The sequence below is a fragment of the Phyllobates terribilis genome, unplaced genomic scaffold (assembly GCF_046119375.1).
Source record: "Phyllobates terribilis strain yellow unplaced genomic scaffold, ASM4611937v1 Scaffold_9__5_contigs__length_417890890, whole genome shotgun sequence".
Classification (NCBI taxonomy): domain Eukaryota; kingdom Metazoa; phylum Chordata; class Amphibia; order Anura; family Dendrobatidae; genus Phyllobates; species Phyllobates terribilis.
This window is the reverse complement of record NW_027362769.1, coordinates 253,588,202-253,609,841: the sequence shown is the minus strand read 5'-3', so window position 1 is coordinate 253,609,841 and position 21,640 is coordinate 253,588,202. Positions and strand designations below refer to the sequence as shown.

The following is a 21,640-nucleotide window of genomic DNA, read 5'->3' as shown; positions in this document are numbered from 1 at the left end:
ATGAATACATGTACGGCGCCGGTCTCGGTGGTCTGTTTAGAAGTCCTTTTAGAATAGCAGTACCGCTTTTCAGAAAAGGCCTAGAACTAGTCAAACCGCATGTAAAAACAGCCGTAAGAAACATTGCTAAAGACGCTATCACGAGTATGTCTACGGCCGTAGTGGACAGATTGAATCGCACCTCTAAAAACAATCAAGAGGGCGACGGACTAATCTACGTAACCACAAAATTGCGTAAAAGAAAAAGAGAAAGAAACTCTTTACCACGAGAGAAAAGACCCCGCTCACCGCGATTCCCGCCGCGCCTCATGAATAACACCGCTCAACGTAAATCGAGTTCGCGTCAGAAGTCCGCAAGACGCTTCATGAGTGACATCTTCTAATAACAGGTCATGGCGTTTTTTCACGATGCGTCGATAGAGTGCGCTAAAAGCGAACTGGAAATCTTTACCGTGCCTCCCACGCAGACTAGCGTCGAAAAATCATTTTTTGTCGAGGTGCAACCCATCGCCGCTTTAGCCGATAACGCACCCCTGGAATTTTTCGTATCGGGAAGCGGAGAATATTATTACGATTTAAATAATACACTCTTGAACGTCCAGTGCCGCATCCTGAAACAGGACGGTACGGTTCTCACTGCCGGCACGCGTGTGGGACTTATTAATTACCCCATAGCCACACTTTTCAATCAGGTGGACATTACTCTGGGGGACCGTTTGATTTCACAATCTGATAACCTTTATAGTTACCGGGCCTACATTGAAACGCTTTTAAACTACAGTACGCAAGCATTGAGATGGCAATTTACAGCGGGGTTATCCTATAAAGACACTGCAGGCCATCACCAGACCACCGTACTCGACGGCGAAAATCAAAATTATGGGTTCGCCCGCAGAGCCCACACAATCCATCTCTCAAGGCCTGTGGAACTCGTGGGCCCGATCTTCGGTGACATTTTTAATCAACCGAAACTCATTTTGAACGGTCTAGATCTTAAGATCAAGTTATCAAGAAATAAGGACTCGTTTTGCCTTATGACTCCCGAACAGGAACAGTTTAAGGTTCAGATCGTGAACGCAGCCCTCTACGTAAAGAGAGTACAAGTCTCTCCAGCCGTCAGGATAGGTCACAGCCAAGCTCTTCTATCAAGCCCCGCTAAATACGCTCTAGACATGGCCTGTTTGAAAGTCTATAGCATCCCTGGAGGAACGAGAAATAGTAATCATGAAAATCTTTTTCTTGGCCAGATACCAAAAACGGTGATTCTTTACTTTGTGGACAACGAGGCCTTCAGCGGCAGTTATCAGAAAAATCCACGTTGCTTTCACCATTATAGGATCAACCACGCTGCTCTGTATTTGGACGGACAGCAGATCCCCGCCAAGCCGTTTCACCCTAATTTTGACGCTGAACATGCTGTGAGGGAATATATGGCTCTTGTTCACATCTCCGGAAAACAAAAAGCCGACGCAGGATTAAGCATAGACCGTGATGATTTTATGAGCGGCTACACTTTCTTCGCGTTCGATTTGTCGCCGGATCAGGAACCGAGCGCTCACTTTTCGCTCATTAAAACGGGCAACCTACGGGCCGAAATTCATTTTGCGGATGCCACACCACACACGGTGAATATGATCGCTTATGCTGTCAACACGGCTGTACTGGAGATTAACCAATGTCGAGAAGTCCTATACGACTTTAATTAAACTTTTGTGACTCCACAGTGGATTTCGTCTATAATGAATACTATGCAACTGTCATGCATTTTGAGCCGAAATCCCGTTACTCGGAGTATGTTTGGCGGGGTATTTCCCTGCGACCTCTTACCACGCCATATTATCAGGTATAGACCTAGAGCCTATATCGTCAACACAGATTCTTCGGAAGAGCCCGGTACGCATTGGCTACTCATTATTCTATGCAGGAACAAATCCTTATTTTTTGACAGTTACGGGTTACAACCTGACGCCGCCGTATTTCCGAATACGATTTTACAATTTTTAAGAAGAAACACCACGACGTATTACTATCAGAACCGCCAGCTGCAAGACTCTATGTTGAGTTTTTGAGGACAGTTTTGTATTTACGTGTTGTATCACGTCGCTGCGGGAATAACATTGAAGCAATTACTGAAAAACTTTACAAATTATTTAAAACATAATGATCGTCTAGTAGATGCATTTGTACAAAATCTTTCTAACTCTATCACGATTTTACATACGCCATTATGCGATTATAATCAGGTTTGCAAACCGCCCTGCGAAACATGATCTTGCTCTATTTCTGCTATAGAACTAATGTGGTTTTATAACAATATTTCCTTTTTGTAATGTGTACTAAAAATGTTTATATCTTAGTATTTCTTGTTCAATAAATCATTCAATCTATTTTGCTGTGCCAGTTAACATTAACCCTGGGACTGCTTTTTCTCACAAAAAAACATGTATTGACATGTTTTTTCTTACATAAGGCGGTTACTAGTGTTGAGCGAGCACTAAAATGCTTGGGTGCTCGAAGCTCGGGCCGAGCTCACTGTGATACTCGGGTGCTCGACCCGAGCAACGAGCCCAATGTTAGTCTATGGGAGACCCGAACATTTTTGCGGAGGCACCCCCGGCAGTCTGTAGACAGCCTAAAAAGTGCCCAAAACGATAGTGACAGTGCTCAAATGACATGGGGAAAGCATGGGGATCGCCCCTGGAAGCATTTCTGACCCCCAGGTCACTGCTGTCAACAACGTGGTCAGAGGTATTAAGCCACTTTTACAGGCTCACAATAAAATGTTCAAAAACAAAAGTGAAAGTGCTTTCCTGTGAAATATGTTAACCCCTTAATGACCATGGGTCTTTCTGTTTTTGTGTTTTCCTTTTTTGCTCCCCTTCTTCCCAGAGCCAGAACTTTTTTAATTTTCGTTCAATATGGCCATGTGAGGGCTTATTTTTTGCAGGACGAGTTATACTTTTAAACACCATCACTGGTTTTACCATATCGTGTGCTGGAAAATGGGAAAAAAATTGCAAGTGCAGTGAAACTGCAAAAAAAATGCAATTCCACAGTTGTTTTTTGGGTCCTTTTTTTACCACGTTCACAGATTGCTAAAACTGACCTGCCATCATTATTTTCCAGGTCGTTACGAGTTCATAGACACCAAACATGTATAGGTTCTTTTTTATTTAAGTGGTGAAAAAAAAATCCAAAGCTTGCTAAAAAAACAAAAAAAAATGATGCCATTTTCCGAGACCCTTAGCTTCACCATTTTTCGGGATCTGGGGCCAGGTGAGGGCTTATTTTTTGCGTGCCGGGCTGACGTTTTCATTGATACCATTTTGGGGTAGATCCGATGTTTTGATCTCCCGTTATTGCATTTTATTGCAAAGTTGTAGCGACCAAAAAAACTTAATTCTGGCGTTTAAAATTTTTTTCTCGTTACGCCGTTTACTGATTGTATTAATTCTTCTTTTATATTGATAGATCGGGCGATTCTGAACGCGGCAATACCAAATATGTGTATGTGTTTTTTTTTTATATATATATATTTTATTTTGAATGGGGCGAAAGGGGGGTGACTTAAACTTTTATATATTTTTTATTTTTTTATTTTTTTAAAAACTTTTTTTTACACTTTCTGCTTGCTTCTATAGTCTCCAGAGGAGACTAGAAGCAGCAGTTGTCTGATTGCTTCTACTGCATACAAGCGATGAGCAGATCGCTTGTATGCAGGAGAAATGCTCACTTGCTATGAGCGCTGACCACTAGGTGGCGCTCATAGCAATTGAGACATGACAACCACAGGCGTCTGCTGCAGACCCTGAGTTGTCATGCCCACGCATTGGTGACACTCGATCATGTGACGGGGTCACTGATGGGCGGGGCTTAGGACTCCCGGAAGCGCGAGTTAAATGCCACTGTCAGAGATTTAACATATTAACAGCCGCGGGTGGATTGCGATTCCAATAATCAGCTGACATGTGCTCGCTTCAGTGCGGGCTCACCGCCGGAGCCCCCGCTGAACCGGCCTTCCCGACCTGGTGCGTACTATTACTGACTAGGTCGGAAAGGAGTTAAGGAACATCCTTTCCAGGGTAAAGACTTGTGTATAAGGTAAAATAAATAAACAAAAACAAAAATACTCCTCCACACCTTGGGCTATGTTCACAAGTAGCATTTTTTATGCGTTTTTGCACGTTTGTATTGCTTTCAACCGTGACAAATGCATTCACCGGGAAATGTCATTTTAACATTTTACAACCTTATCTGGCCATGTGCTGTGTGACACATGCATACAGTGCTAAAAAGACATGGGAACAGCATGGGGAAGACCCCTGGAAGCATCTCTGACACCCAGGTCACTGCCTAAAAGTGTGCCCATCAGAAGTGATCCTTGCCGCATCAGAAGATGCAGACTTGCAACTATCCCCGTGCACGTCCTTGTCCCAGGGCAGTGTTCAATTGTACCTCCCCCATAACTTGCAATACAAGCGCAAGTATGCATCCTGCCACCCACCCACCCCCCAGGCTGCAATACCATACTGCTAGCTTGCTTGCACTTGAAATTGGGCCTTTTAGGCATGTGGAGGTGAAATCTGGCCACCACGTCATGGCTGCGTCGGTAGCCTGGTATTCATACTCAGTCCCCAGCCGCCCGGCGGCCGGGAGTCCACGCTTGGTCCCCAGCCGCCAGGGGGCGGCCGGGTGTCCATACTCAGTCCCCAGCCATGTGGGGGTGGCCGGGTGTCCATAAACGGTCCCCAGCCACCCCTATTTGTCCTGGTGCGCCTTATACACAAGCGCGCATACCAAAACATTACCTGTGCCCTCCCCAGTGCATTTAATGGGAAGGACAGACTAACCACAAACACGTGGACAAGTGAATGTGGCCAGGAATGGTCCATCTCACTGACGCCTTCACACTGGGTTAATATTGTGGAAGCCGGGACACAGTTGGACACTGGGATGCAACACGTCCTCCAGACATAGAGGATTGCGGGTCCTGGGTCAATCAGGCTTCAACACAAAGTTCAGAAGGTAGACAGCAGCAGTGGTCGGCCTCCTACACAACGAGTAAATTATTCATGATCATGAGGCCATCTACCTCCTTAGCTTTCTGTTCCTTGCTTGGAATGCAAGCGCATGTATATAGTAGCAGCTAGGCCTGAGGTCAGCGTTTTGGCGCATATTCTACCTCCTTCGAGGATTGCTGGATGTTTTCCTGCTACTATCCCAGTTCTATGACTCCCGTTAAAACAAAGCTTCAGGTGATGAATGATGGATGAGGTGGTGGCAAAGGAGAAAGAGCAGGAGGAACAGGGACCATTCACATCAATATCAGGCCAGCCAACCACACATGTCTTGTAGGATATGTTTCCGTACCAAAAGGAGCAGTTCAGCTACACAGTTATAAGGCATACAGTGAATGCAATGCCTACCAAAAATTTCGAGGGGTGTGTGTGCTGTATGCAGCTAACTGAGCCCTGGTCCATACTCCATCCTTACCCGGGAGTGGAATATCACACCTCTGGTCTGAGGAGCAATACCCCTGTAGCGGCCGAACCCTCGGGGCGCTACATTCCCCCCTGGTAAAGCACACCACGTCCTCGGGCTGGAAAAGAGCAAAAACAGATAATTACAGGACATGCAAAACTTTTTCAATAACTTTTCACATCAGAAAACAGGTAATACGTAGAGATGAGCGTTGTTCTACTCGAACTGTTCGCCAATCTCAAATTCGAGCTGTTTTGGGCGGTGTTCGAGCCGGTCGGCGAACACGAACAATTTGAGAAAAATTCGGCTGTTCGAGGTTATGTTCGATAACTGTTCGTGCACCAAATTCATAACTGGATTTTTTCTCAGTAATGATGAAAATTAATGTTAATACGCAGTTTGAGTGTACAGCGGGGTGGGGGGAGGGGCAGGGGATGGATCTCTGCAGGAACAATGAAGATCTCCATTTTTTTTTCTCTTTCCCGCATTTGCAGTGGGGAGGTGCAATCTGTCAGCCTATCAGCAGCGCACACACGGAGCGAAGTACTTTTTTTCACACAAGCAAGAGCATGTGTGATTGGCAGTGTATGTCACATGTCCTTGCCCTATAAGACCAAGCCATTTTCCCCGTCGCCACCATTTTCTCACTGCTGCAGCTGCGTGTTAGACGGCACCGCTGTTGCTGTGTGCGCTATACCTTGTTAATTTCAAGCCAATTTTCGCACAAATATACAGATAGCTTGGGAGTAGGGAATAGTTGTGATTGCAATCCTTTTAAGGACTAGGTTACAGCATTTCCTACGACTTTTATCAGGCAGGTCTGTGCTCTTAAATAGATAGATTGTGGGAGTAAAGACTAATTGTAATTGGAGTCCTTTTCAGGACTAGGTTACATCAGTTCCTATCAGTTTTTGCCAGGCAGGTCTGTGCCAGTGCTGTGCAAGTTTTTTTCACAGCATTTGGCTGAATCTAGCAAAGCTAATCCTTTTTGGCCTATTGCAGAGTGTGTTAGTCAGTGGAGTAGCCTATCTGTGTTGCAAGATATACCACCTGTGTATAGAATACCAATTTTTTTACTGCACCTAGTGAAGTAAAATCTTTTGGGCATAGCATCATTCTATTAGTCCATCTATACTGACCTCCATCAGGTTGCAAACTGAATATAATTTTTTTCTGCATCTAGCTCTGAAAAAATATTTGGGCTTCTAGCAGTGTGTGGGACTTGGTCTATTAGTCCATCTATACTGACCTCCATCAGGTTGCAAATTAAAAATAATTTTTTTCTTCATTTAGCTTAGAAAAAATATTTGGGCTTCTAGCAGTGTGTGGGACTTGTTCTATTAGTCCTTCTATACTGACCTCCAGCAGGTTGCAAATTGAATATAATTTTTTTCTGCATCTAGCTCTGAAAAAATATTTGGGCTTCTAGCGGTGTGTGGGACTTGGTCTATTAGTCCATCTATACTGACCTCCATCAGGTTGCAAATTAAAAATAATTTTTTTCTGCATCTAGCTCTGAAAAAATATTTGGGCTTCTAGCAGTGTGTGGGACTTGGTCTATTAGTCCATCTATACTGACCTCCATCAGGTTGCAAATTAAAAATAATTTTTTTCTTCATTTATCTCTGAAAAAATATTTGGGCTTCTAGCAGCGTGTGGGACTTGTTCTATTAGTCCATCTATACTGACCTCCATCAGGTTGCAAATTAAAAATAATTTTTTTCTGCATCTAGCTCTGAAAAAATATTTGGGCTTCTAGCAGTGTGTGGGACTTGGTCTATTAGTCCATCTATACTGACCTCCATCAGGTTGCAAATTAAAAATAATTTTTTTCTGCATCTAGCTCTGAAAAAATATTTGGGCTTCTAGCAGTGTGTGGGACTTGGTCTATTAGTCCATCTATACTGACCTCCATCAGGTTGCAAATTGAATAAAAAAAATTTCTGCATCTAGCTCTGAAAAAATATTTGGGCTTCTAGCGGTGTGTGGGACTTGGTCTATTAGTCCATCTATACTGACCTCCATCAGGTTGCAAATTAAAAATAATTTTTTTCTGCATCTAGCTCTGAAAAAATATTTGGGCTTCTAGCAGTGTGTGGGACTTGGTCTATTAGTCCATCTATACTGACCTCCATCAGGTTGCAAATTAAAAATAATTTTTTTCTTCATTTAGCTCTGAAAAAATATTTGGGCTTCTAGCAGTGTGTGGGACTTGTTCTATTAGTCCTTCTATACTGACGTCCAGCAGGTTGCAAATTGAATATAATTTTTTTCTGCATCTAGCTCTGAAAAAATATTTGGGCTTCTAGCGGTGTGTGGGACTTGGTTTATTAGTCCATCTATACTGACCTCCATCAGGTTGCAAATTAAAAATAATTTTTTTCTGCATCTAGCTCTGAAAAAATATTTGGGCTTCTAGCAGTGTGTGGGACTTGGTCTATTAGTCCATCTATACTGACCTCCATCAGGTTGCAAATTAAAAATAATTTTTTTCTGCATCTAGCTCTGAAAAAATATTTGGGCTTCTAGCAGTGTGTGGGACTTGGTCTATTAGTCCATCTATACTGACCTCCATCAGGTTGCAAATTAAAAATAATTTTTTTCTTCATTTAGCTCTGAAAAAATATTTGGGCTTCTAGCAGTGTGTGGGACTTGTTCTATTAGTCCTTCTATACTGACCTCCAGCAGGTTGCAAATTGAATATAATTTTTTTCTGCATCTAGCTCTGAAAAAATATTTGGGCTTCTAGCGGTGTGTGGGACTTGGTCTATTAGTCCATCTATACTGACCTCCATCAGGTTGCAAATTAAAAATAATTTTTTTCTGCATCTAGCTCTGAAAAAATATTTGGGCTTCTAGCGGTGTGTGGGACTTGGTCTATTAGTCCATCTATACTGACCTCCATCAGGTTGCAAATTAAAAATAATTTTTTTCTGCATCTAGCTCTGAAAAAATATTTGGGCTTCTAGCAGTGTGTGGGACTTGGTCTATTAGTCCATCTATACTGACCTCCATCAGGTTGCAAATTGAATAAAAAAATTTTCTTCATCTAGCTCTGAAAAAATATTTGGGCTTCTAGCGGTGTGTGGGACTTGGTCTATTAGTCCATCTATACTGACCTCCATCAGGTTGCAAATTAAAAATAATTTTTTTCTGCATCTAACCCAGCCAATAGTTTTGGCCTAATACCACAGTTTGGCCACTCAGCTCTGCTCGGTTACCATCCATTGTTTTTTTGTGCAAACAACTCCAGAGTTGTGAATTAGTTAACCACCAAAATGAGTGGAAAAAGGCCTGCTGCTGGTGGAAAGGGGAATAGGCGTGTTATGAAGGGGAAAAAAGGTTGTGTCCGTGGGGTAGGTGCAGAAGAAAGACCATCTTCCAGCCAAACTAAAATGTCTACTTCTTTTAGCGGACAATGTGATAAGATCCCTTTCTTACGGCCACGCCAATCGCTACAAATTCCAGATGAGGCACAAAAACAGCAGGTGCTTCAACGGATATCAAGTGCTCCTTTAAGTGGGCTCTCCTCCACATCAACTTCAACATCACAAATACTCCAGTCCTCAAAGGTGTCACCCAAATCGCACTTGCTTCCTCACAGCTCCCAAATCTCCAGCTGCCCGTCTGAGTATGAGGTAGAACAGATGGTTGAGTCTGCAGAGCTGTTTACTCATACTATAGCCTGGGAATCAGAGGTCGACTCCAGCGCTTCTGTGAATCCAGACGAGGAAAAGATCTGCACTGATGCCCAGAATCTTTATGAGTCGGATCCAGGACCAGACGCAGAAGGTTCTGACCATAATGTAGACCCTCATTCCCAAACTGTAACTCCTGTTGGTGGAGACAATGAGGAAGACGATGATAAGACTCAAATACCTGATTGGAGCAACAACTTTAGTTTTTTGTCAGGGCAGGAACAGGTTGGCTCTGAGGACGACGGGTGTGATAACGCACAGGGTGATGATGATGAGGTCGGAGATCCCACTTACTGTCAACCCACAGTCAGCCAAGAGATGAGGTCAGCAGAGGAGGTGGAGGAAGATGCTAGTGACGACGAGGTCAGGTTGCGCCTTCCTGGACAGAGACGTAATACTGGAAGCACGTCAACAACTGCATCCTCAAACACAACTCTGCCTCTCACCACAAGTCGTGGTGGCTCTTCAGGTCGCATGGGTGCTAAGCCTTGCATAGCCTGGGCATTTTTTCAGATCGATAAAGATGACCCAACTCGTGTTATCTGTAACATTTGTCAGCAAAAGCTAAGTAGAGGCCAAAAAATACATAGTTTGAGTACTTCATGCATGAACCGGCACATGGACATGAAGCATAAGTTGCAGTGGGAAGCTCAGTGTGCTACAATGCGGTCTAGCCGGCCGGGCCAACCACCGTCTGCCATATCTTGTGCATCCGCGGCCTCTTCATCCTCTGTGACTGGGGGGACAGCAGTCACACCTGTTTTGGGGCGCAGACCTGCCACCTCTTTACCCGCAACAGCCAGCGTGATTGGCAGGTCATCATTTTCTTTGGAGGTGGTAACACCAGCTGGTCTTGAGCGCTGTCCGACATCGATAGCACCACCTTTGGATCAAGGCAACCTAACATGTCCGCCTGCATCTTCCTCACAGACCGGCAGTTTGCCGGGGACACCCTTATCAACCCCGTCTAAGCACAATAGCCAGCCCTCGGTCCCTCAGATGTGGACAAGTAAAAGACCATTTCCTCCTAGCCATGAGAAAGCTAAGAGGTTGAATTTCACCATCTGCAAGCTCTTGGCTACAGAAATGCTGCCTTTCCGCCTGGTGGACACAGAGGATTTTCGAGACCTTATGTCCGTCGCAGTGCCCCAGTACCAGATGCCCAGTCGGCACTACTTCTCAAAGAAAGGTGTGCCTGCGCTCCACTAGCATGTCGCACACAACATCACCGCTTCTTTGAGAAACTCTGTGTGTGACAGGGTGCATTTCACCACAGACACTTGGACGAGTAGGCATGGACAGGGGCGTTACATGTCGCTGAGTGGGCACTGGGTAACTATGGTGACAGCAGGACAAGGGGCTGCTGTCCAAGTCTTGCCGTCCCCACGAGTTGTGCGTCAATCCTCTTTATGTCATTTTTCCTCCACTGCTTCTGCCTCCTCAACCTCCTCTCGGTCTTCCACCTGCACCCAAAGCCTGTCTGGTCATGCCACAAGCTTTCTAACTGCGCAGAAGGGATCCTGCACACCTCCTTACTATGCTGGCAGTAGGGCTCAACGTCATCAGGCGGTTTTTACATTGAAATGTCTGGGAAATGTGAGTCACACAGCTGAGGAGTTGTGGTCAGCTCTGGAGAACCAATTTCATGAATGGTTGTCTCCACTGGACCTGAAACCAGGGAAGGCCGTGTGCGACAATGCTGCAAACCTGGGTGCGGCCCTTCGCCGGGGCAATGTCACACACGTGCCTTGTATGGCTCACGTGTTGAACCTGGTTGTCCAGCAATTTTTAGCCCACTATCCCAGACTAGATGGCCTTCTGCAGAGGGCACGGTCGCTGTGTGCTCACTTCCGCCGTTCGCATCCCGCAGCTCAGCGACTTACATCTCTACAGAAGTCGTTGGGCCTGCCACTTCACCGGCTAAAATGCGATGTGCCTACCCGGTGGAATTCAACTCTGCACATGTTGCAGCGACTGTGGCAGCACCGACAAGCCCTGGTGGAATACGTTCTGACGTATAGCCTGGGCCAACGAGATTCAGAGGTGGGGCAAATCACGCTGGAGGAGTGGTCTCAGATCAGGGACCTATGCACCCTTCTGCACAGTTTTGAAATGGCGACGAAGATGTTTAGTGCTGACGATGCCATTATCAGCATGACTATTCCGGTGATTTACATGCTGGAGCACATGTTAAACAGAATTCGGAGTCAGGTGGTGGCACAAGAGGAGGTGGAGGAAGTAGAGGAGGAGGAGTTGTATGCGGAAGGGCTAACATCTGCAAGGTCCAGACGGTCGGCAGCACCAGGGCGGCAGGCATGTGAGGGTGGGGGAGATGATTTTACCAGGGCGCATGGTAGCAGCCAAACTAGTGAGGAAGGTGCAGGAGCCCAGGAAGAAGTGGAGGACGAACTGATGGAAGACTCATCAGATGAGGGAGACCTTGATCACATTTCTGTTGTGCGAGGTTGGGGGGAGAGGACAGAGGAAGGAAGCATGATTGTTACCTCGCCACCAACACAACAGGGACTTGGTGCTCCTGGATGCGCAACACACATGAGTGCCTTCTTGCTGCACTACCTGCAACATGACCCTCGAATTGTGAGAATTAGAAATAATCCTGACTACTGGGTTGCCACACTGTTAGATCCCCGGTACAAAAGTAAATTTGCAGAAATTATTCCTGCCATAGAAAGGGATGCACGCATGCAGGAGTATCAGCAGAGACTGTTGCAGAATCTTACATGTGCTTTTCCACAAAATACCAGTGGTGCACGTAGTGAATCTCACAGTTCCAACTTGCCAACCGTGGGACCGTCAAGTGTTCAGCACTCAAACCGTAACAGAACCACAGTATCTGCTGGTAACATCAATTTTGCGGAATCATTTCACCACTTTTTTAGCCCATCCTTTGCAAGGCCACAGGAGACAAGAAGTCTGACACATAGTCAACGCCTAGAGACGATGGTACAGGAGTATCTCCAAGTAAACATTGAAGCCACGACTGTGTCACTGGACCCTTGCTCTTTTTGGGCTTCCAATCTGGATAAATGGCCGGAGCTAGCCACTTACGCCTTGGAGATCTTGTCATGCCCCGCAGCCAGCGTTCTGTCTGAACGTGTGTTCAGCGCTGCTGGTGGTGTGCTGACAGATAAGCGCACGCGGCTCTCCACTGATAATGTAGACAGACTCACGTTCATAAAGATGAACAAATCATGGATCCGAAACGACTTTTCTACCCCTGTGTCATCCTGGGGAGAGTAAAAGCTTGATGATTGGTTAAAATCACCCTACCAACCGTTTTAAGCTTTCAAATTACTAATCATGTTTATCTGTATCTTGACTGGAAAATAATTTGGGCTTTGTAGCAGTGTGCAGCACTGATCCTATTAGGCCATCTATAATAAGCTTCACCAGATTTAAAATTAAAAATAATTTTTAGCTGCATCTAGCCTGGAAAATAATTTTGGGGCTCCGAGATGCGCAAGACACATAAGTGCCTTCTTGCTGCACTACCTGCAGCATGACCCTCATATTGTCAGAACTCGAAGTAATCATGACTACTGGGTTGCCACACTCTTAGATCCCCCAAACTTTTCGATCAACCTTTTCATTTTAATAAAGACCAAAAAAATGGTCATTTTTGAAATTATAAGCATTAGCAGGTTGTTAGAAACTGAAATCAAACAGTTTTCAACTCAAAACTTTATTCTAGGTGATGTTACATTTTCACATAGGACCTCTTGTTCGAAAGGAGCTTCTGAACTCTCTCGTCCATTGAATTTGTCAGGTTTTGGATGGTTTCTGCTTCAATTGTTTTGCATGAGGACAGAATACCCTCCCAGAGCTGTTGCTTAGATGTGAACTGCCTCCCGCCATCATAGACACTCCTTTTAATGATGCTCCAAAGGTTCTGAATGGGGTAGAGGTCAGGGGAGCATGGGGGTCACACCATAAGTTTGTCCCCTTTTATGCCCATATCAGCCAGAGATGCAGATGTTTTATGTGCAGCATGAGATGGTGCATTATCATGCAGAAAAATGATCTTGCTGTGAAATACACGGTTCTTCTTCTTGAACCATGGCAGGAAGTGCTGTTTGAGAAAATCCACATACATTATGGAGTTCATCTTTAGCGCCTTCAGGGATCCTAAAGGGGCCGACAATCTCTCTCCCCATGATTCCAGCCCAAAACATTACTCCACCTCCTCCTTGTTGGCGCTGTAGCCGTGTTTGCGTGGGGTGTCCATCAACCAGCCATCCTCCACTCCATTCATCTGGACCATCGAGCGCTGCACGGCACTCATCCGTGAACAAAACAGTTTTGAAATCAGTCTTCATGTAATGTTTGGCCCACTGGAGCCGTTTCTGCTTGTGTGAAGTGGATAGAGGAGGTCGACAGGATGGCGTATGCACAGCTGCAAACCTCTGAAGGACCCTGCATCTTGTTGTTCGGGGGACGTTGGAGGCACAAGCAGCTTCAAAAACTTGTCTGCTGCTATGACAAGGCTTTTTTGCCGCTGCTCTTTCAACCTGACGTAATTGCCTGTAGGAAAGAGTCCTCAATTTGCCCTTATCAGCACGCACACGTGTGTACTGTGAATCAGCTACATACTTCTTGATTGCCAAGACACTTCATCCTGATCATCGCACAATGTTGATTGTAGTCATGCCTTGACCTAAACACTCCACAATTTGTTGCTTCTCAGCAGCCGACACATCCTTTTTCTTTCCCATTTTGGCAGAAAATGTAGGCTGCTTAATAATGTGAGAGAGCCTTCTTAAGTAGTCTTGCCTTTCATTGGACACACCTGCCAAACTAATTAGCACAGGTGTCTGCAATTGCTTACAGTGATATAAAGAGCCCTGACACACATCACCATCAATGAGTTTAACTGACAAACAAACAAATTCTTCCCTTATCACTCCTAAACACTTTTTGCATAATAATTTGGAACGCGGTGTACATGTGCTTTTCCACAAAACACCAGTGGTTCACGTAGTGAATCTTACAGTTCTAACTTGCCAACCGTGGTCTGTATGGAATTGTTCAATAAAGGGCCCAAAATTAAGATAACATAGATGGGAGAGGTCTCTATGAATAGGAATTCCTAAGTATTTGATACCCTGTGAGGGCCAGGCAAAGGGAAAGTTGGACTGGATGGAATCCTATATGGATTTAGGGAGGGAGACATCGAGGGCCTCAGACTTCGCTGCATTGATTTTAAAATTTTACCATGTAACAAAGTGATCTATTTCAGCCATAACAGCAGGGATGGATATATGTGATTGAGTGATATATACTAGGACATCATCAGCAAATAGAGAGCACTTGTACTCGGTGCCTCCCACCTCAATCCACCTAATATTGGGGTTATGGCGAATTGATGAGAGCAGGTGCTCCGTCACTAGGATGTATAAGAGAGGGGACAGAGGACATCCCTGCCTTGTCCCATTGGTGATTGTGAAAGGTGATGAAAATGTTCTGATGCACCCCCTGGGCCTTGGGACACCCGGAGCCGGACCCTTTTTGGTGGATGCTGGTGGTTGTAGTCTTCGTGGCGGCGATCCGGTTCCGTGGCTCAGGGCGGTCAAACCAGTGGCGGAACTATTTATGTGGTTTTGATGTTTAAATGTCCGACTACGCCACCCGTGGATTGCGGTCAGAGTGAACCGCCGCTACAGGGCAGACCGCTAAGGCTGGTGTTGTGGGTGCAGCAGAGCGTAGCATAACTTCCCACGGGAGGAGTATAGCCTCAGGGCAGTGTATGCGGAGGATGGAGGTGATGGTGCAGGGCAGCAGCAGTAACGACACGGAGTCAGTGATGCAGTTCAGGGCCTTTACTCACAGTTCTTATTATCCAGACCACGTCTGCAGGTAACGGCTGCCCACGTCGTACTGTGCTCACCAGGTGAGGGGCTCAGACAACTCCCAGATAACTTTGGAGCGCTTCACAGGACCCCCTTTGTGTGTCCTTTGTCTGGCCTTTCTTACCAACACTTCTGTCCGGCTGCCTCGGGCCTCCTCTTGGTAAACTTGGCGCCAGTTTCCCTGACCCTATGTGGTGCCTTCCTAGCGGGTGGAGCAAGGGGCTGCGCCACATAAAATGTCAGAGCCTCCGGTTTCTAGCTGAGGGTCGTTTCCTGCCTCCACTAGTTCGGGGACCGGTCTCCCCCTTTGGCCTGACCCCTCCACGCAGGTGGATTCGGGCGTGCGGTGGCGACTCGCCTGTCCGCACCCCTGGGATCCCTTCATTCCTCGTTCCTGGAGCCTTCTCCGCTCCTCTTCCTTCCTTCTCCCTCTTGCAGGCCTGGGCCTCTGTTACTAGGCCCGCCTCCGGAGCAGAGCTCATGCAGAGCCCCTGCTCCCTGCCACTTCTGCTCAGACTTCTCTGCACTGAACTAAGATGGTGCCCACCTTTTATACTCCCTTCTCAATGCACCCAGGAACTGCTTCCTCCCTGCTCCTGCACTGCAGGGTTCCCCTTCCTCAGTGTTCCCTCCCCCCACTCCAGCCAGGGACAGGGACTGTCGTGCCCATCTCAGGGGCATATTGGTCGCCCTGCCCCACGGCAATGTGGTGTAATGCATGCAGGTGTCGGGTCCTGATCCACACTCCATCCTTATCTGAGAGTGAGATATCACACCTCTGGGTGAGGTGCAATACGTCTGTAGCAACCGAGCCCTCGGTGCTACAGTTCCATTTATCTTCAGCCTAGGTGACGTATTGTGATACAGGGCCGTGATTTTGGCTATAAAAGGGTCCCCTAGACCCCTACCCCAAGCTTTTTAAGAGAATCATATATGGCGTGCCAGGAGACTCTATGGAATGCTTTCTCAGCATCCAACGAGAGTATCTACTTACAAATTTTTAACTGCATCTAGCCCAGGAAATACTTTGTGCCTAGTAGCAGTGTCTGCTAGTCAGCGGATTATCCCGGCTGTTAAGCAAGCTACACCACCTGTAGTTTGGACACTTAATTTTTTCAAAGGAAATGCTTCGGGACCACGGGATACTTAGTGAAGAGCATCAGGAGGCACCCCAAGGCATAGGGGCTGGGACTGGCACTAGGATGCCTTGCGGTGGACAGCCGAGCTCGATCCTTATAAAAGCTTTTTAACTGCAGCAGCTTTAGTGGACGCTACTGGAGCTGGAATTACGCGGCTGCTGGCATGAGACTTGCCCTCCAATAGATCCTTGTAAATGGATTTAAAGTGTATTCATTCAAATTAGAGGGACAATTTAAATTAAAAAGCTTAGAGCTGCCTCCACCACAGGGGGGCTCTCTCGACCCACCAGCGGACAGGCATCAGTATTGGGAGAGGGGGGCTGGCCGTCAGGGTTCACCGCGGCTCTGGCACAAACCCGGCGACACGGAGGTGGCACGGGCAGGAGCGGACTGGCCGTCTCGGCTTCTCACTTTTTGGATTTTAGAAGGGCATGACATGCCTATATCTGTGTCTCCCCCTCCTTTTACTCCTCCACCTCTTTTCTTTTCGCATGACTATATGTACTTGTCACTTTTCCATGTGTTAGTTGTGTCTTCTGAGCAGTTTGTCAGCTTTTGGACACCTTTGAAGGTGTTTTCTATGTGTTTCTATGTGTTTTTGTTTGCCTGCCATTGGTTTTAACGGTGTTCGAAGGTGTTCGACGAACAGTTCGGCGAACACATGGGTGTTCGACGAACCGAACCGAACTCGAACACTACGGGGGTGGCTCAACACTAGTAATACGGTTCAATTCCCTTTATGGGAAACACTTTTCTTTTCTTGTCACACTATTATAAAACACTTTGCTAATGCCTCTGGAACTCTTTTGTCATATAAAACATCTTGTAAAACATTTGCATTATCACCTAGCAGCATATAAAACTTTCTCATGTAACACATTTTTAAGTAAAGCACATTCTTGGATTCTTGGATCATGGCCGCGGTGCAACTTGCGACCAGGTAAAGGTGCAACAGTCCAGTATATCTTGAGGTAGACGTTGCGGTTTTTGTATAAAACCAGTAGGGGGCGCTTTAGGAAGCGCAACTATATACAAGGGATTTGACCGCTCTCAGTCCTCGGCCAGTTTTGGGAAGGGAATGGCTGCTCACAGTCCTCAGCCTTGTAGGGGATGAGGGGCACACAGGTAACAGTTCAATATTTGTCCCAACGGGGACCACACTTTCAAGACGGGAACAGTCCCAAAAACAGTTCTGATACCCTGACGGGTAACTATGTACACAGGTACTTTGCTACTTACTAGTATCGGTGTCCTCCATATGCTCCTTATTCCTCCTCATATGGTTCTTCAGACCAGTCCGGGTCCTCTTGGCTCTCCTCATAGCCGCGGTGTTGTAGCTCCTCCTCGGTGAGCCGATGGACATGTAGGGCGTATGGTCCTTTTGCACCTACGTGGCGGGTAAAGGCGACCACATCACCAGGGTACAGGTCACGGCCACGATGTCCCTCCAGTAGATGACTCTCCATGTCCCTGCGGGTCACAAAGACGTCGCCTGCGGTTTCTGGGCCCCTGATGAACCCCCAGCCGTTCTCCATGTGGAATTTGACTATGGTCCCGGTGATTCGGGGACCACGGGCTGCTTGGGGGTCTTGGCGGGCCTTGCGCTTTTGTTCAGCACTCTGGGCTTGGAGCCGTTCCTCCCTGACGCACCTCTCTCGTCGCTCCCGCTCAAAGGTCGCCAGTTGCTGGTGACAGCCTCCAGACAACGGACCGCGTCTGCCCGGGTCTCTTGAGAGAACCCCATCAAGTTCTCACTGGTGGGGTCCCACGCAAATTGGACGTCCTCCAGTGGGGGTAGGGTGACCTCGACGGGTTCAGGAGCCGGTATCAGAGGCTCGCGCGGGGGCTGGGCCTTTCATGGGTGATTGCCGGTCACTTCAGCCGGCCACTCCAGCGGCAGTCCATCCGGACCGGTGTGATGTGCCAATAGGTCCACGCACAGCGATGGTATAGTGGGGGGACCTAATCTTGGAGCAGCGCCCGGGGGCACTCGGCCTTGCGACCAGGCCGGGGGTCTTGTGGCTGCGCTGGGTGGCAGTCCCATCCGGCACAGGGGCGCAGGCTTAGCGATGGCGCCCGGGTCATAAAGGCCTTGCGACCGGGCCGATGATGCTTCCTGCTTTACTGCACCCGGGGTCAAGGGGCGTGGCGCTGGGCGGGGCGTGGCCGCGGCGCTCGCCGCTTGAGGCCTAGCCGGGAGCAGTGGCGGCGCGGCAACAGGTGCGGTGATTGGGGCTTCTGGTGCTGCGACGGGAGGCTGGGGCAGGCTTGCGGTGCTGGGCTTAGGGTGGTAACGTCCCCTTCACTTGCATCAGTCCTCTTGGCTCCCTCCGCGGCGTCGCCTCCGGTCCTCTCTCCTCTTGCGCCGTCCTCAGAGGCAGGCAAACCCCGGGGTGCGGCTGAGGCCTGTCGCTGGTGGGTCTCGGCCTGCCGGGCCAGTTCCTCTCTCCACTCGGTGAGTGCACTCCGCTGCGCCCGGACCATCCTCCGCTCCAGGTCCTCCAGTGCAGCTTGCGCACGCTCCGGGTCTCTGGGGAGCTGCGCTAGGACTTCTGCTAGGCTGCAGAGCGGTTCGGCCTGCTGCAGGCTTTGGGCCAGGAGGCTGGTGCTGCTGAGGGCATCCATTCCCGGGTGTGGTCTGTCTGGACTGATCCAGACCACCCCCTGCCCCGCAGTTTTCTTCTCTTTCCGCCCCCATGGGGGGTGGTCCTGGGGCATTCTGCTGACAATCACTCTCAGGGGCAGCCCCCCCACGTTGACGGACATTTCCACAGCCGTGCTCATGGTTGTCGGGGACGGGCTTCCTCTTTGGCGCCATTCTGGGACCCGGCCCACGATGGGAGGCGGCCTCCTGTGGTCTTTTGGCGCGCACATTATGGCGCTCGTTCTTCTGGGGCGGGCGCCATCTTTAGTACCGTGAAACAGTCTCTTTTCAGGCGCGCAGTACCCGTGGTTAGCGGGCACGAAATCCTGCCGACTACGCCAAAGCTGACTCGCCCCCTGGGCCGTGGGGCACGCGGATCCGGGCGATAGGGGAAAGATGGGGGTAGTAGTAGTGGCGGCCCGGTCCCGCGGCTCAGGGTGGTCAGGATAATGGTAGTCTGCTACGTGCTTCAGATAATGTCCGACTACGCCACCCGTGGATTGCGGTTATTAGGAACCGCCGCTGCATGCAGACCGCTGGGGCTGATGAGGTGTGCAGCTAGGGTAGTGTGACTCCCCACGGGAAGAGTGCGGCCCCAGGGCAGTGTAGTGGATGGTGGGAGTGATGGTGGTGAAGGTCCCAGTACCGGTAGTGCTGGAGGAGCGAAGGAGCACACGGACAACAAGTTACAGTCCACTGTCTTTACTCACAGTTCGTTTGTTCCTTGTCACTTCCGTCGGTAGTGACCGCCCGAGCCGTGCTGCGTCCACCAGGTGAGGGGCTCGGTCAACTCCCAGGCAGTTCAGGAGCATGGCACAGGACCCCCTTTAATCCTTTCTCTGGCCTGCCTCACCAGTGACCCACTTTTGTCCAGCTGCCGCGGACTCGTGCGGTTAAACGTGGGCCCCGTCCTCCGCTGTCCTATATGGTGCCTTCCTAGCAGGTTTGATGAGGTGTCGCACAAATAGATGATCACGACGACAGGTCTTTGGCTGTGGGTAGTTTCTCCTCCACCAACTTGGGATCCGGTACCTTTAATCTGCCTGACCCTTCACCCTGGATTCTCGTGGGTTCTTAGGGTCCCTTCCACCTTCTTGTTCCTGAGCCCTTCTGTTTCTCTCTCTCTTTCTTTGCAGTTCCTTTCTGTTTCTGTTCCTTTCTGTTCCTTTCTCTTGGAGCTGAGATGAGCCAGAATCTCAGCTCCCCTTCACCTCCTCCTCGGCCTCTCACTAGGCCCTTCTGGAGTAGAGCTCCTACAGAGCCTCTACTCCCTGTCTTCTCTTCTCTGGACAGAACTGACCCAGAACTAAGATGGTGCCCACCTTTTATACCTCCCTCTGACCATGAGTCCAGGTGACCAGCAACCAATGGGCTCCTACCTACGCTCAGGAACCAACCCCTATCTGCTCCTACAGCACTGGGTGTTCCACCCCCCTCCCCACTCCAGGCAGGGACATAGTCGGTCGTGCCTGCACTTCTGTCTAGTGGGAGCACCGTTGAGCTGTCCCTCGGAAATGGGGTGTGTGTGCTGTATGCAGCTAACTGAGCCCTGGTCCATACTCCATCCTTACCCGGGAGTGGAATATCACACCTCTGGTCTGAGGTGCAATACCCCTGTAGCAGCCGAACCCTCGGGGCGCTACATTCCCCCTGGTAAAGCACAGCACGTCCTCGGGCTGGAAAAGAGCAAAAACAGATAATTACAGGACATGCAAAACTTTTCAATAACTTTTCACATCAGAAAACAGGTAATACGGTTCAATTCCCTTTATGGGAAACACTTTTCTTTTCTTGTCACACTATTATAAAACACTTTGCTAATGCCTCTGGAACTCTTTTGTCATATAAAACATCTTGTAAAACATTTGCATTATCACCTAGCAGCATATAAAACTTTCTCATGTAACACATTTTTAAGTAAAGCACATTCTTGGATTCTTGGATCATGGCCGCGGTGCAACTTGCGACCAGGTAAAGGTGCAACAGTCCAGTATATCTTGAGGTAGACGTTGCGGTTTTTGTATAAAACCAGTAGGGGGCGCTTTAGGAAGCGCAACTATATACAAGGGATTTGACCGCTCTCAGTCCTCGGCCAGTTTTGGGAAGGGAATGGCTGCTCACTGTCATCAGCCTGGTAGGGGATGAGGGGCACACAGGTAACAGTTCAATATTTGTCCCAACGGGGACCACACTTTCAAGACGGGAATAGTCCCAAAAACAGTTCTGATACCCTGACGGATAAATATGTACACACGTACTTTGCTACTTACTAGTAGCGGTGTCCTCCATATGCTCCTTCTTCCTCCTCATATGGTTCTTCAGACCCGTCCGGGTCCTCTTGGCTCTCCTCATAGCCACGGTGTTGTAGCTCCTCCTCGGTGAGCCGATGGACATGTAGGGCGTATGGTCCTTTTGCACCTATGTGGCGGGTAAAGGCGACCACATCACCAGGGTACAGGTCACGGCCACGATGTCCCTCCGGTAGATGACTCTCCACGTCCCTGCGGGTCACAAAGACGTCGCCTGCGGTTCCTGGGCCCCTGATGAACCCCCAGCCGTTCTCCATGTGGAATTTGACTATGGTCCCGGTGATTCGGGGACCACGGGCTGCTTGGGGGTCTTGGCGGGCCTTGCGCTTTTGTTCAGCACTCTGGGCTTGGAGCTGTTCCTCCCTGACACGCCTCTCTCGTCGCTCCCGCTCAAAGGTCACCAGTTGCTGGTGACAGGCCTCCAGACGACGGACCGCGTCTGCCCGGGTCTCTTGAGAGAACCCCATCAAGTTCTCGCTGGCGGGGTCCCACGCAAATTGGA

At 48.5% G+C, this 21,640-nt stretch overlaps 1 protein-coding gene across 1 annotated transcript; it reads left to right on the top strand.

Annotated features, from left to right (window-relative positions):
- The first annotated feature begins 392 nt into the window (after nt 1–392).
- LOC141161339 (uncharacterized protein F54H12.2-like) lies at nt 393–1,706 on the top strand. Its single transcript, XM_073646150.1, has one exon. It carries the CDS (start codon nt 393–395, stop codon nt 1,704–1,706), a length of 1,314 nt encoding a protein of 437 aa, XP_073502251.1.
- The last annotated feature ends 19,934 nt before the right edge of the window (nt 1,707–21,640 follow it).

What these genes read in the sequence shown, in the direction of transcription:
- LOC141161339 (XM_073646150.1), top strand. Translation starts at nt 393, where the DNA reads ATGGCGTTTTTTCACGATGCGTCGATAGAGTGCGCTAAAAGCGAACTG.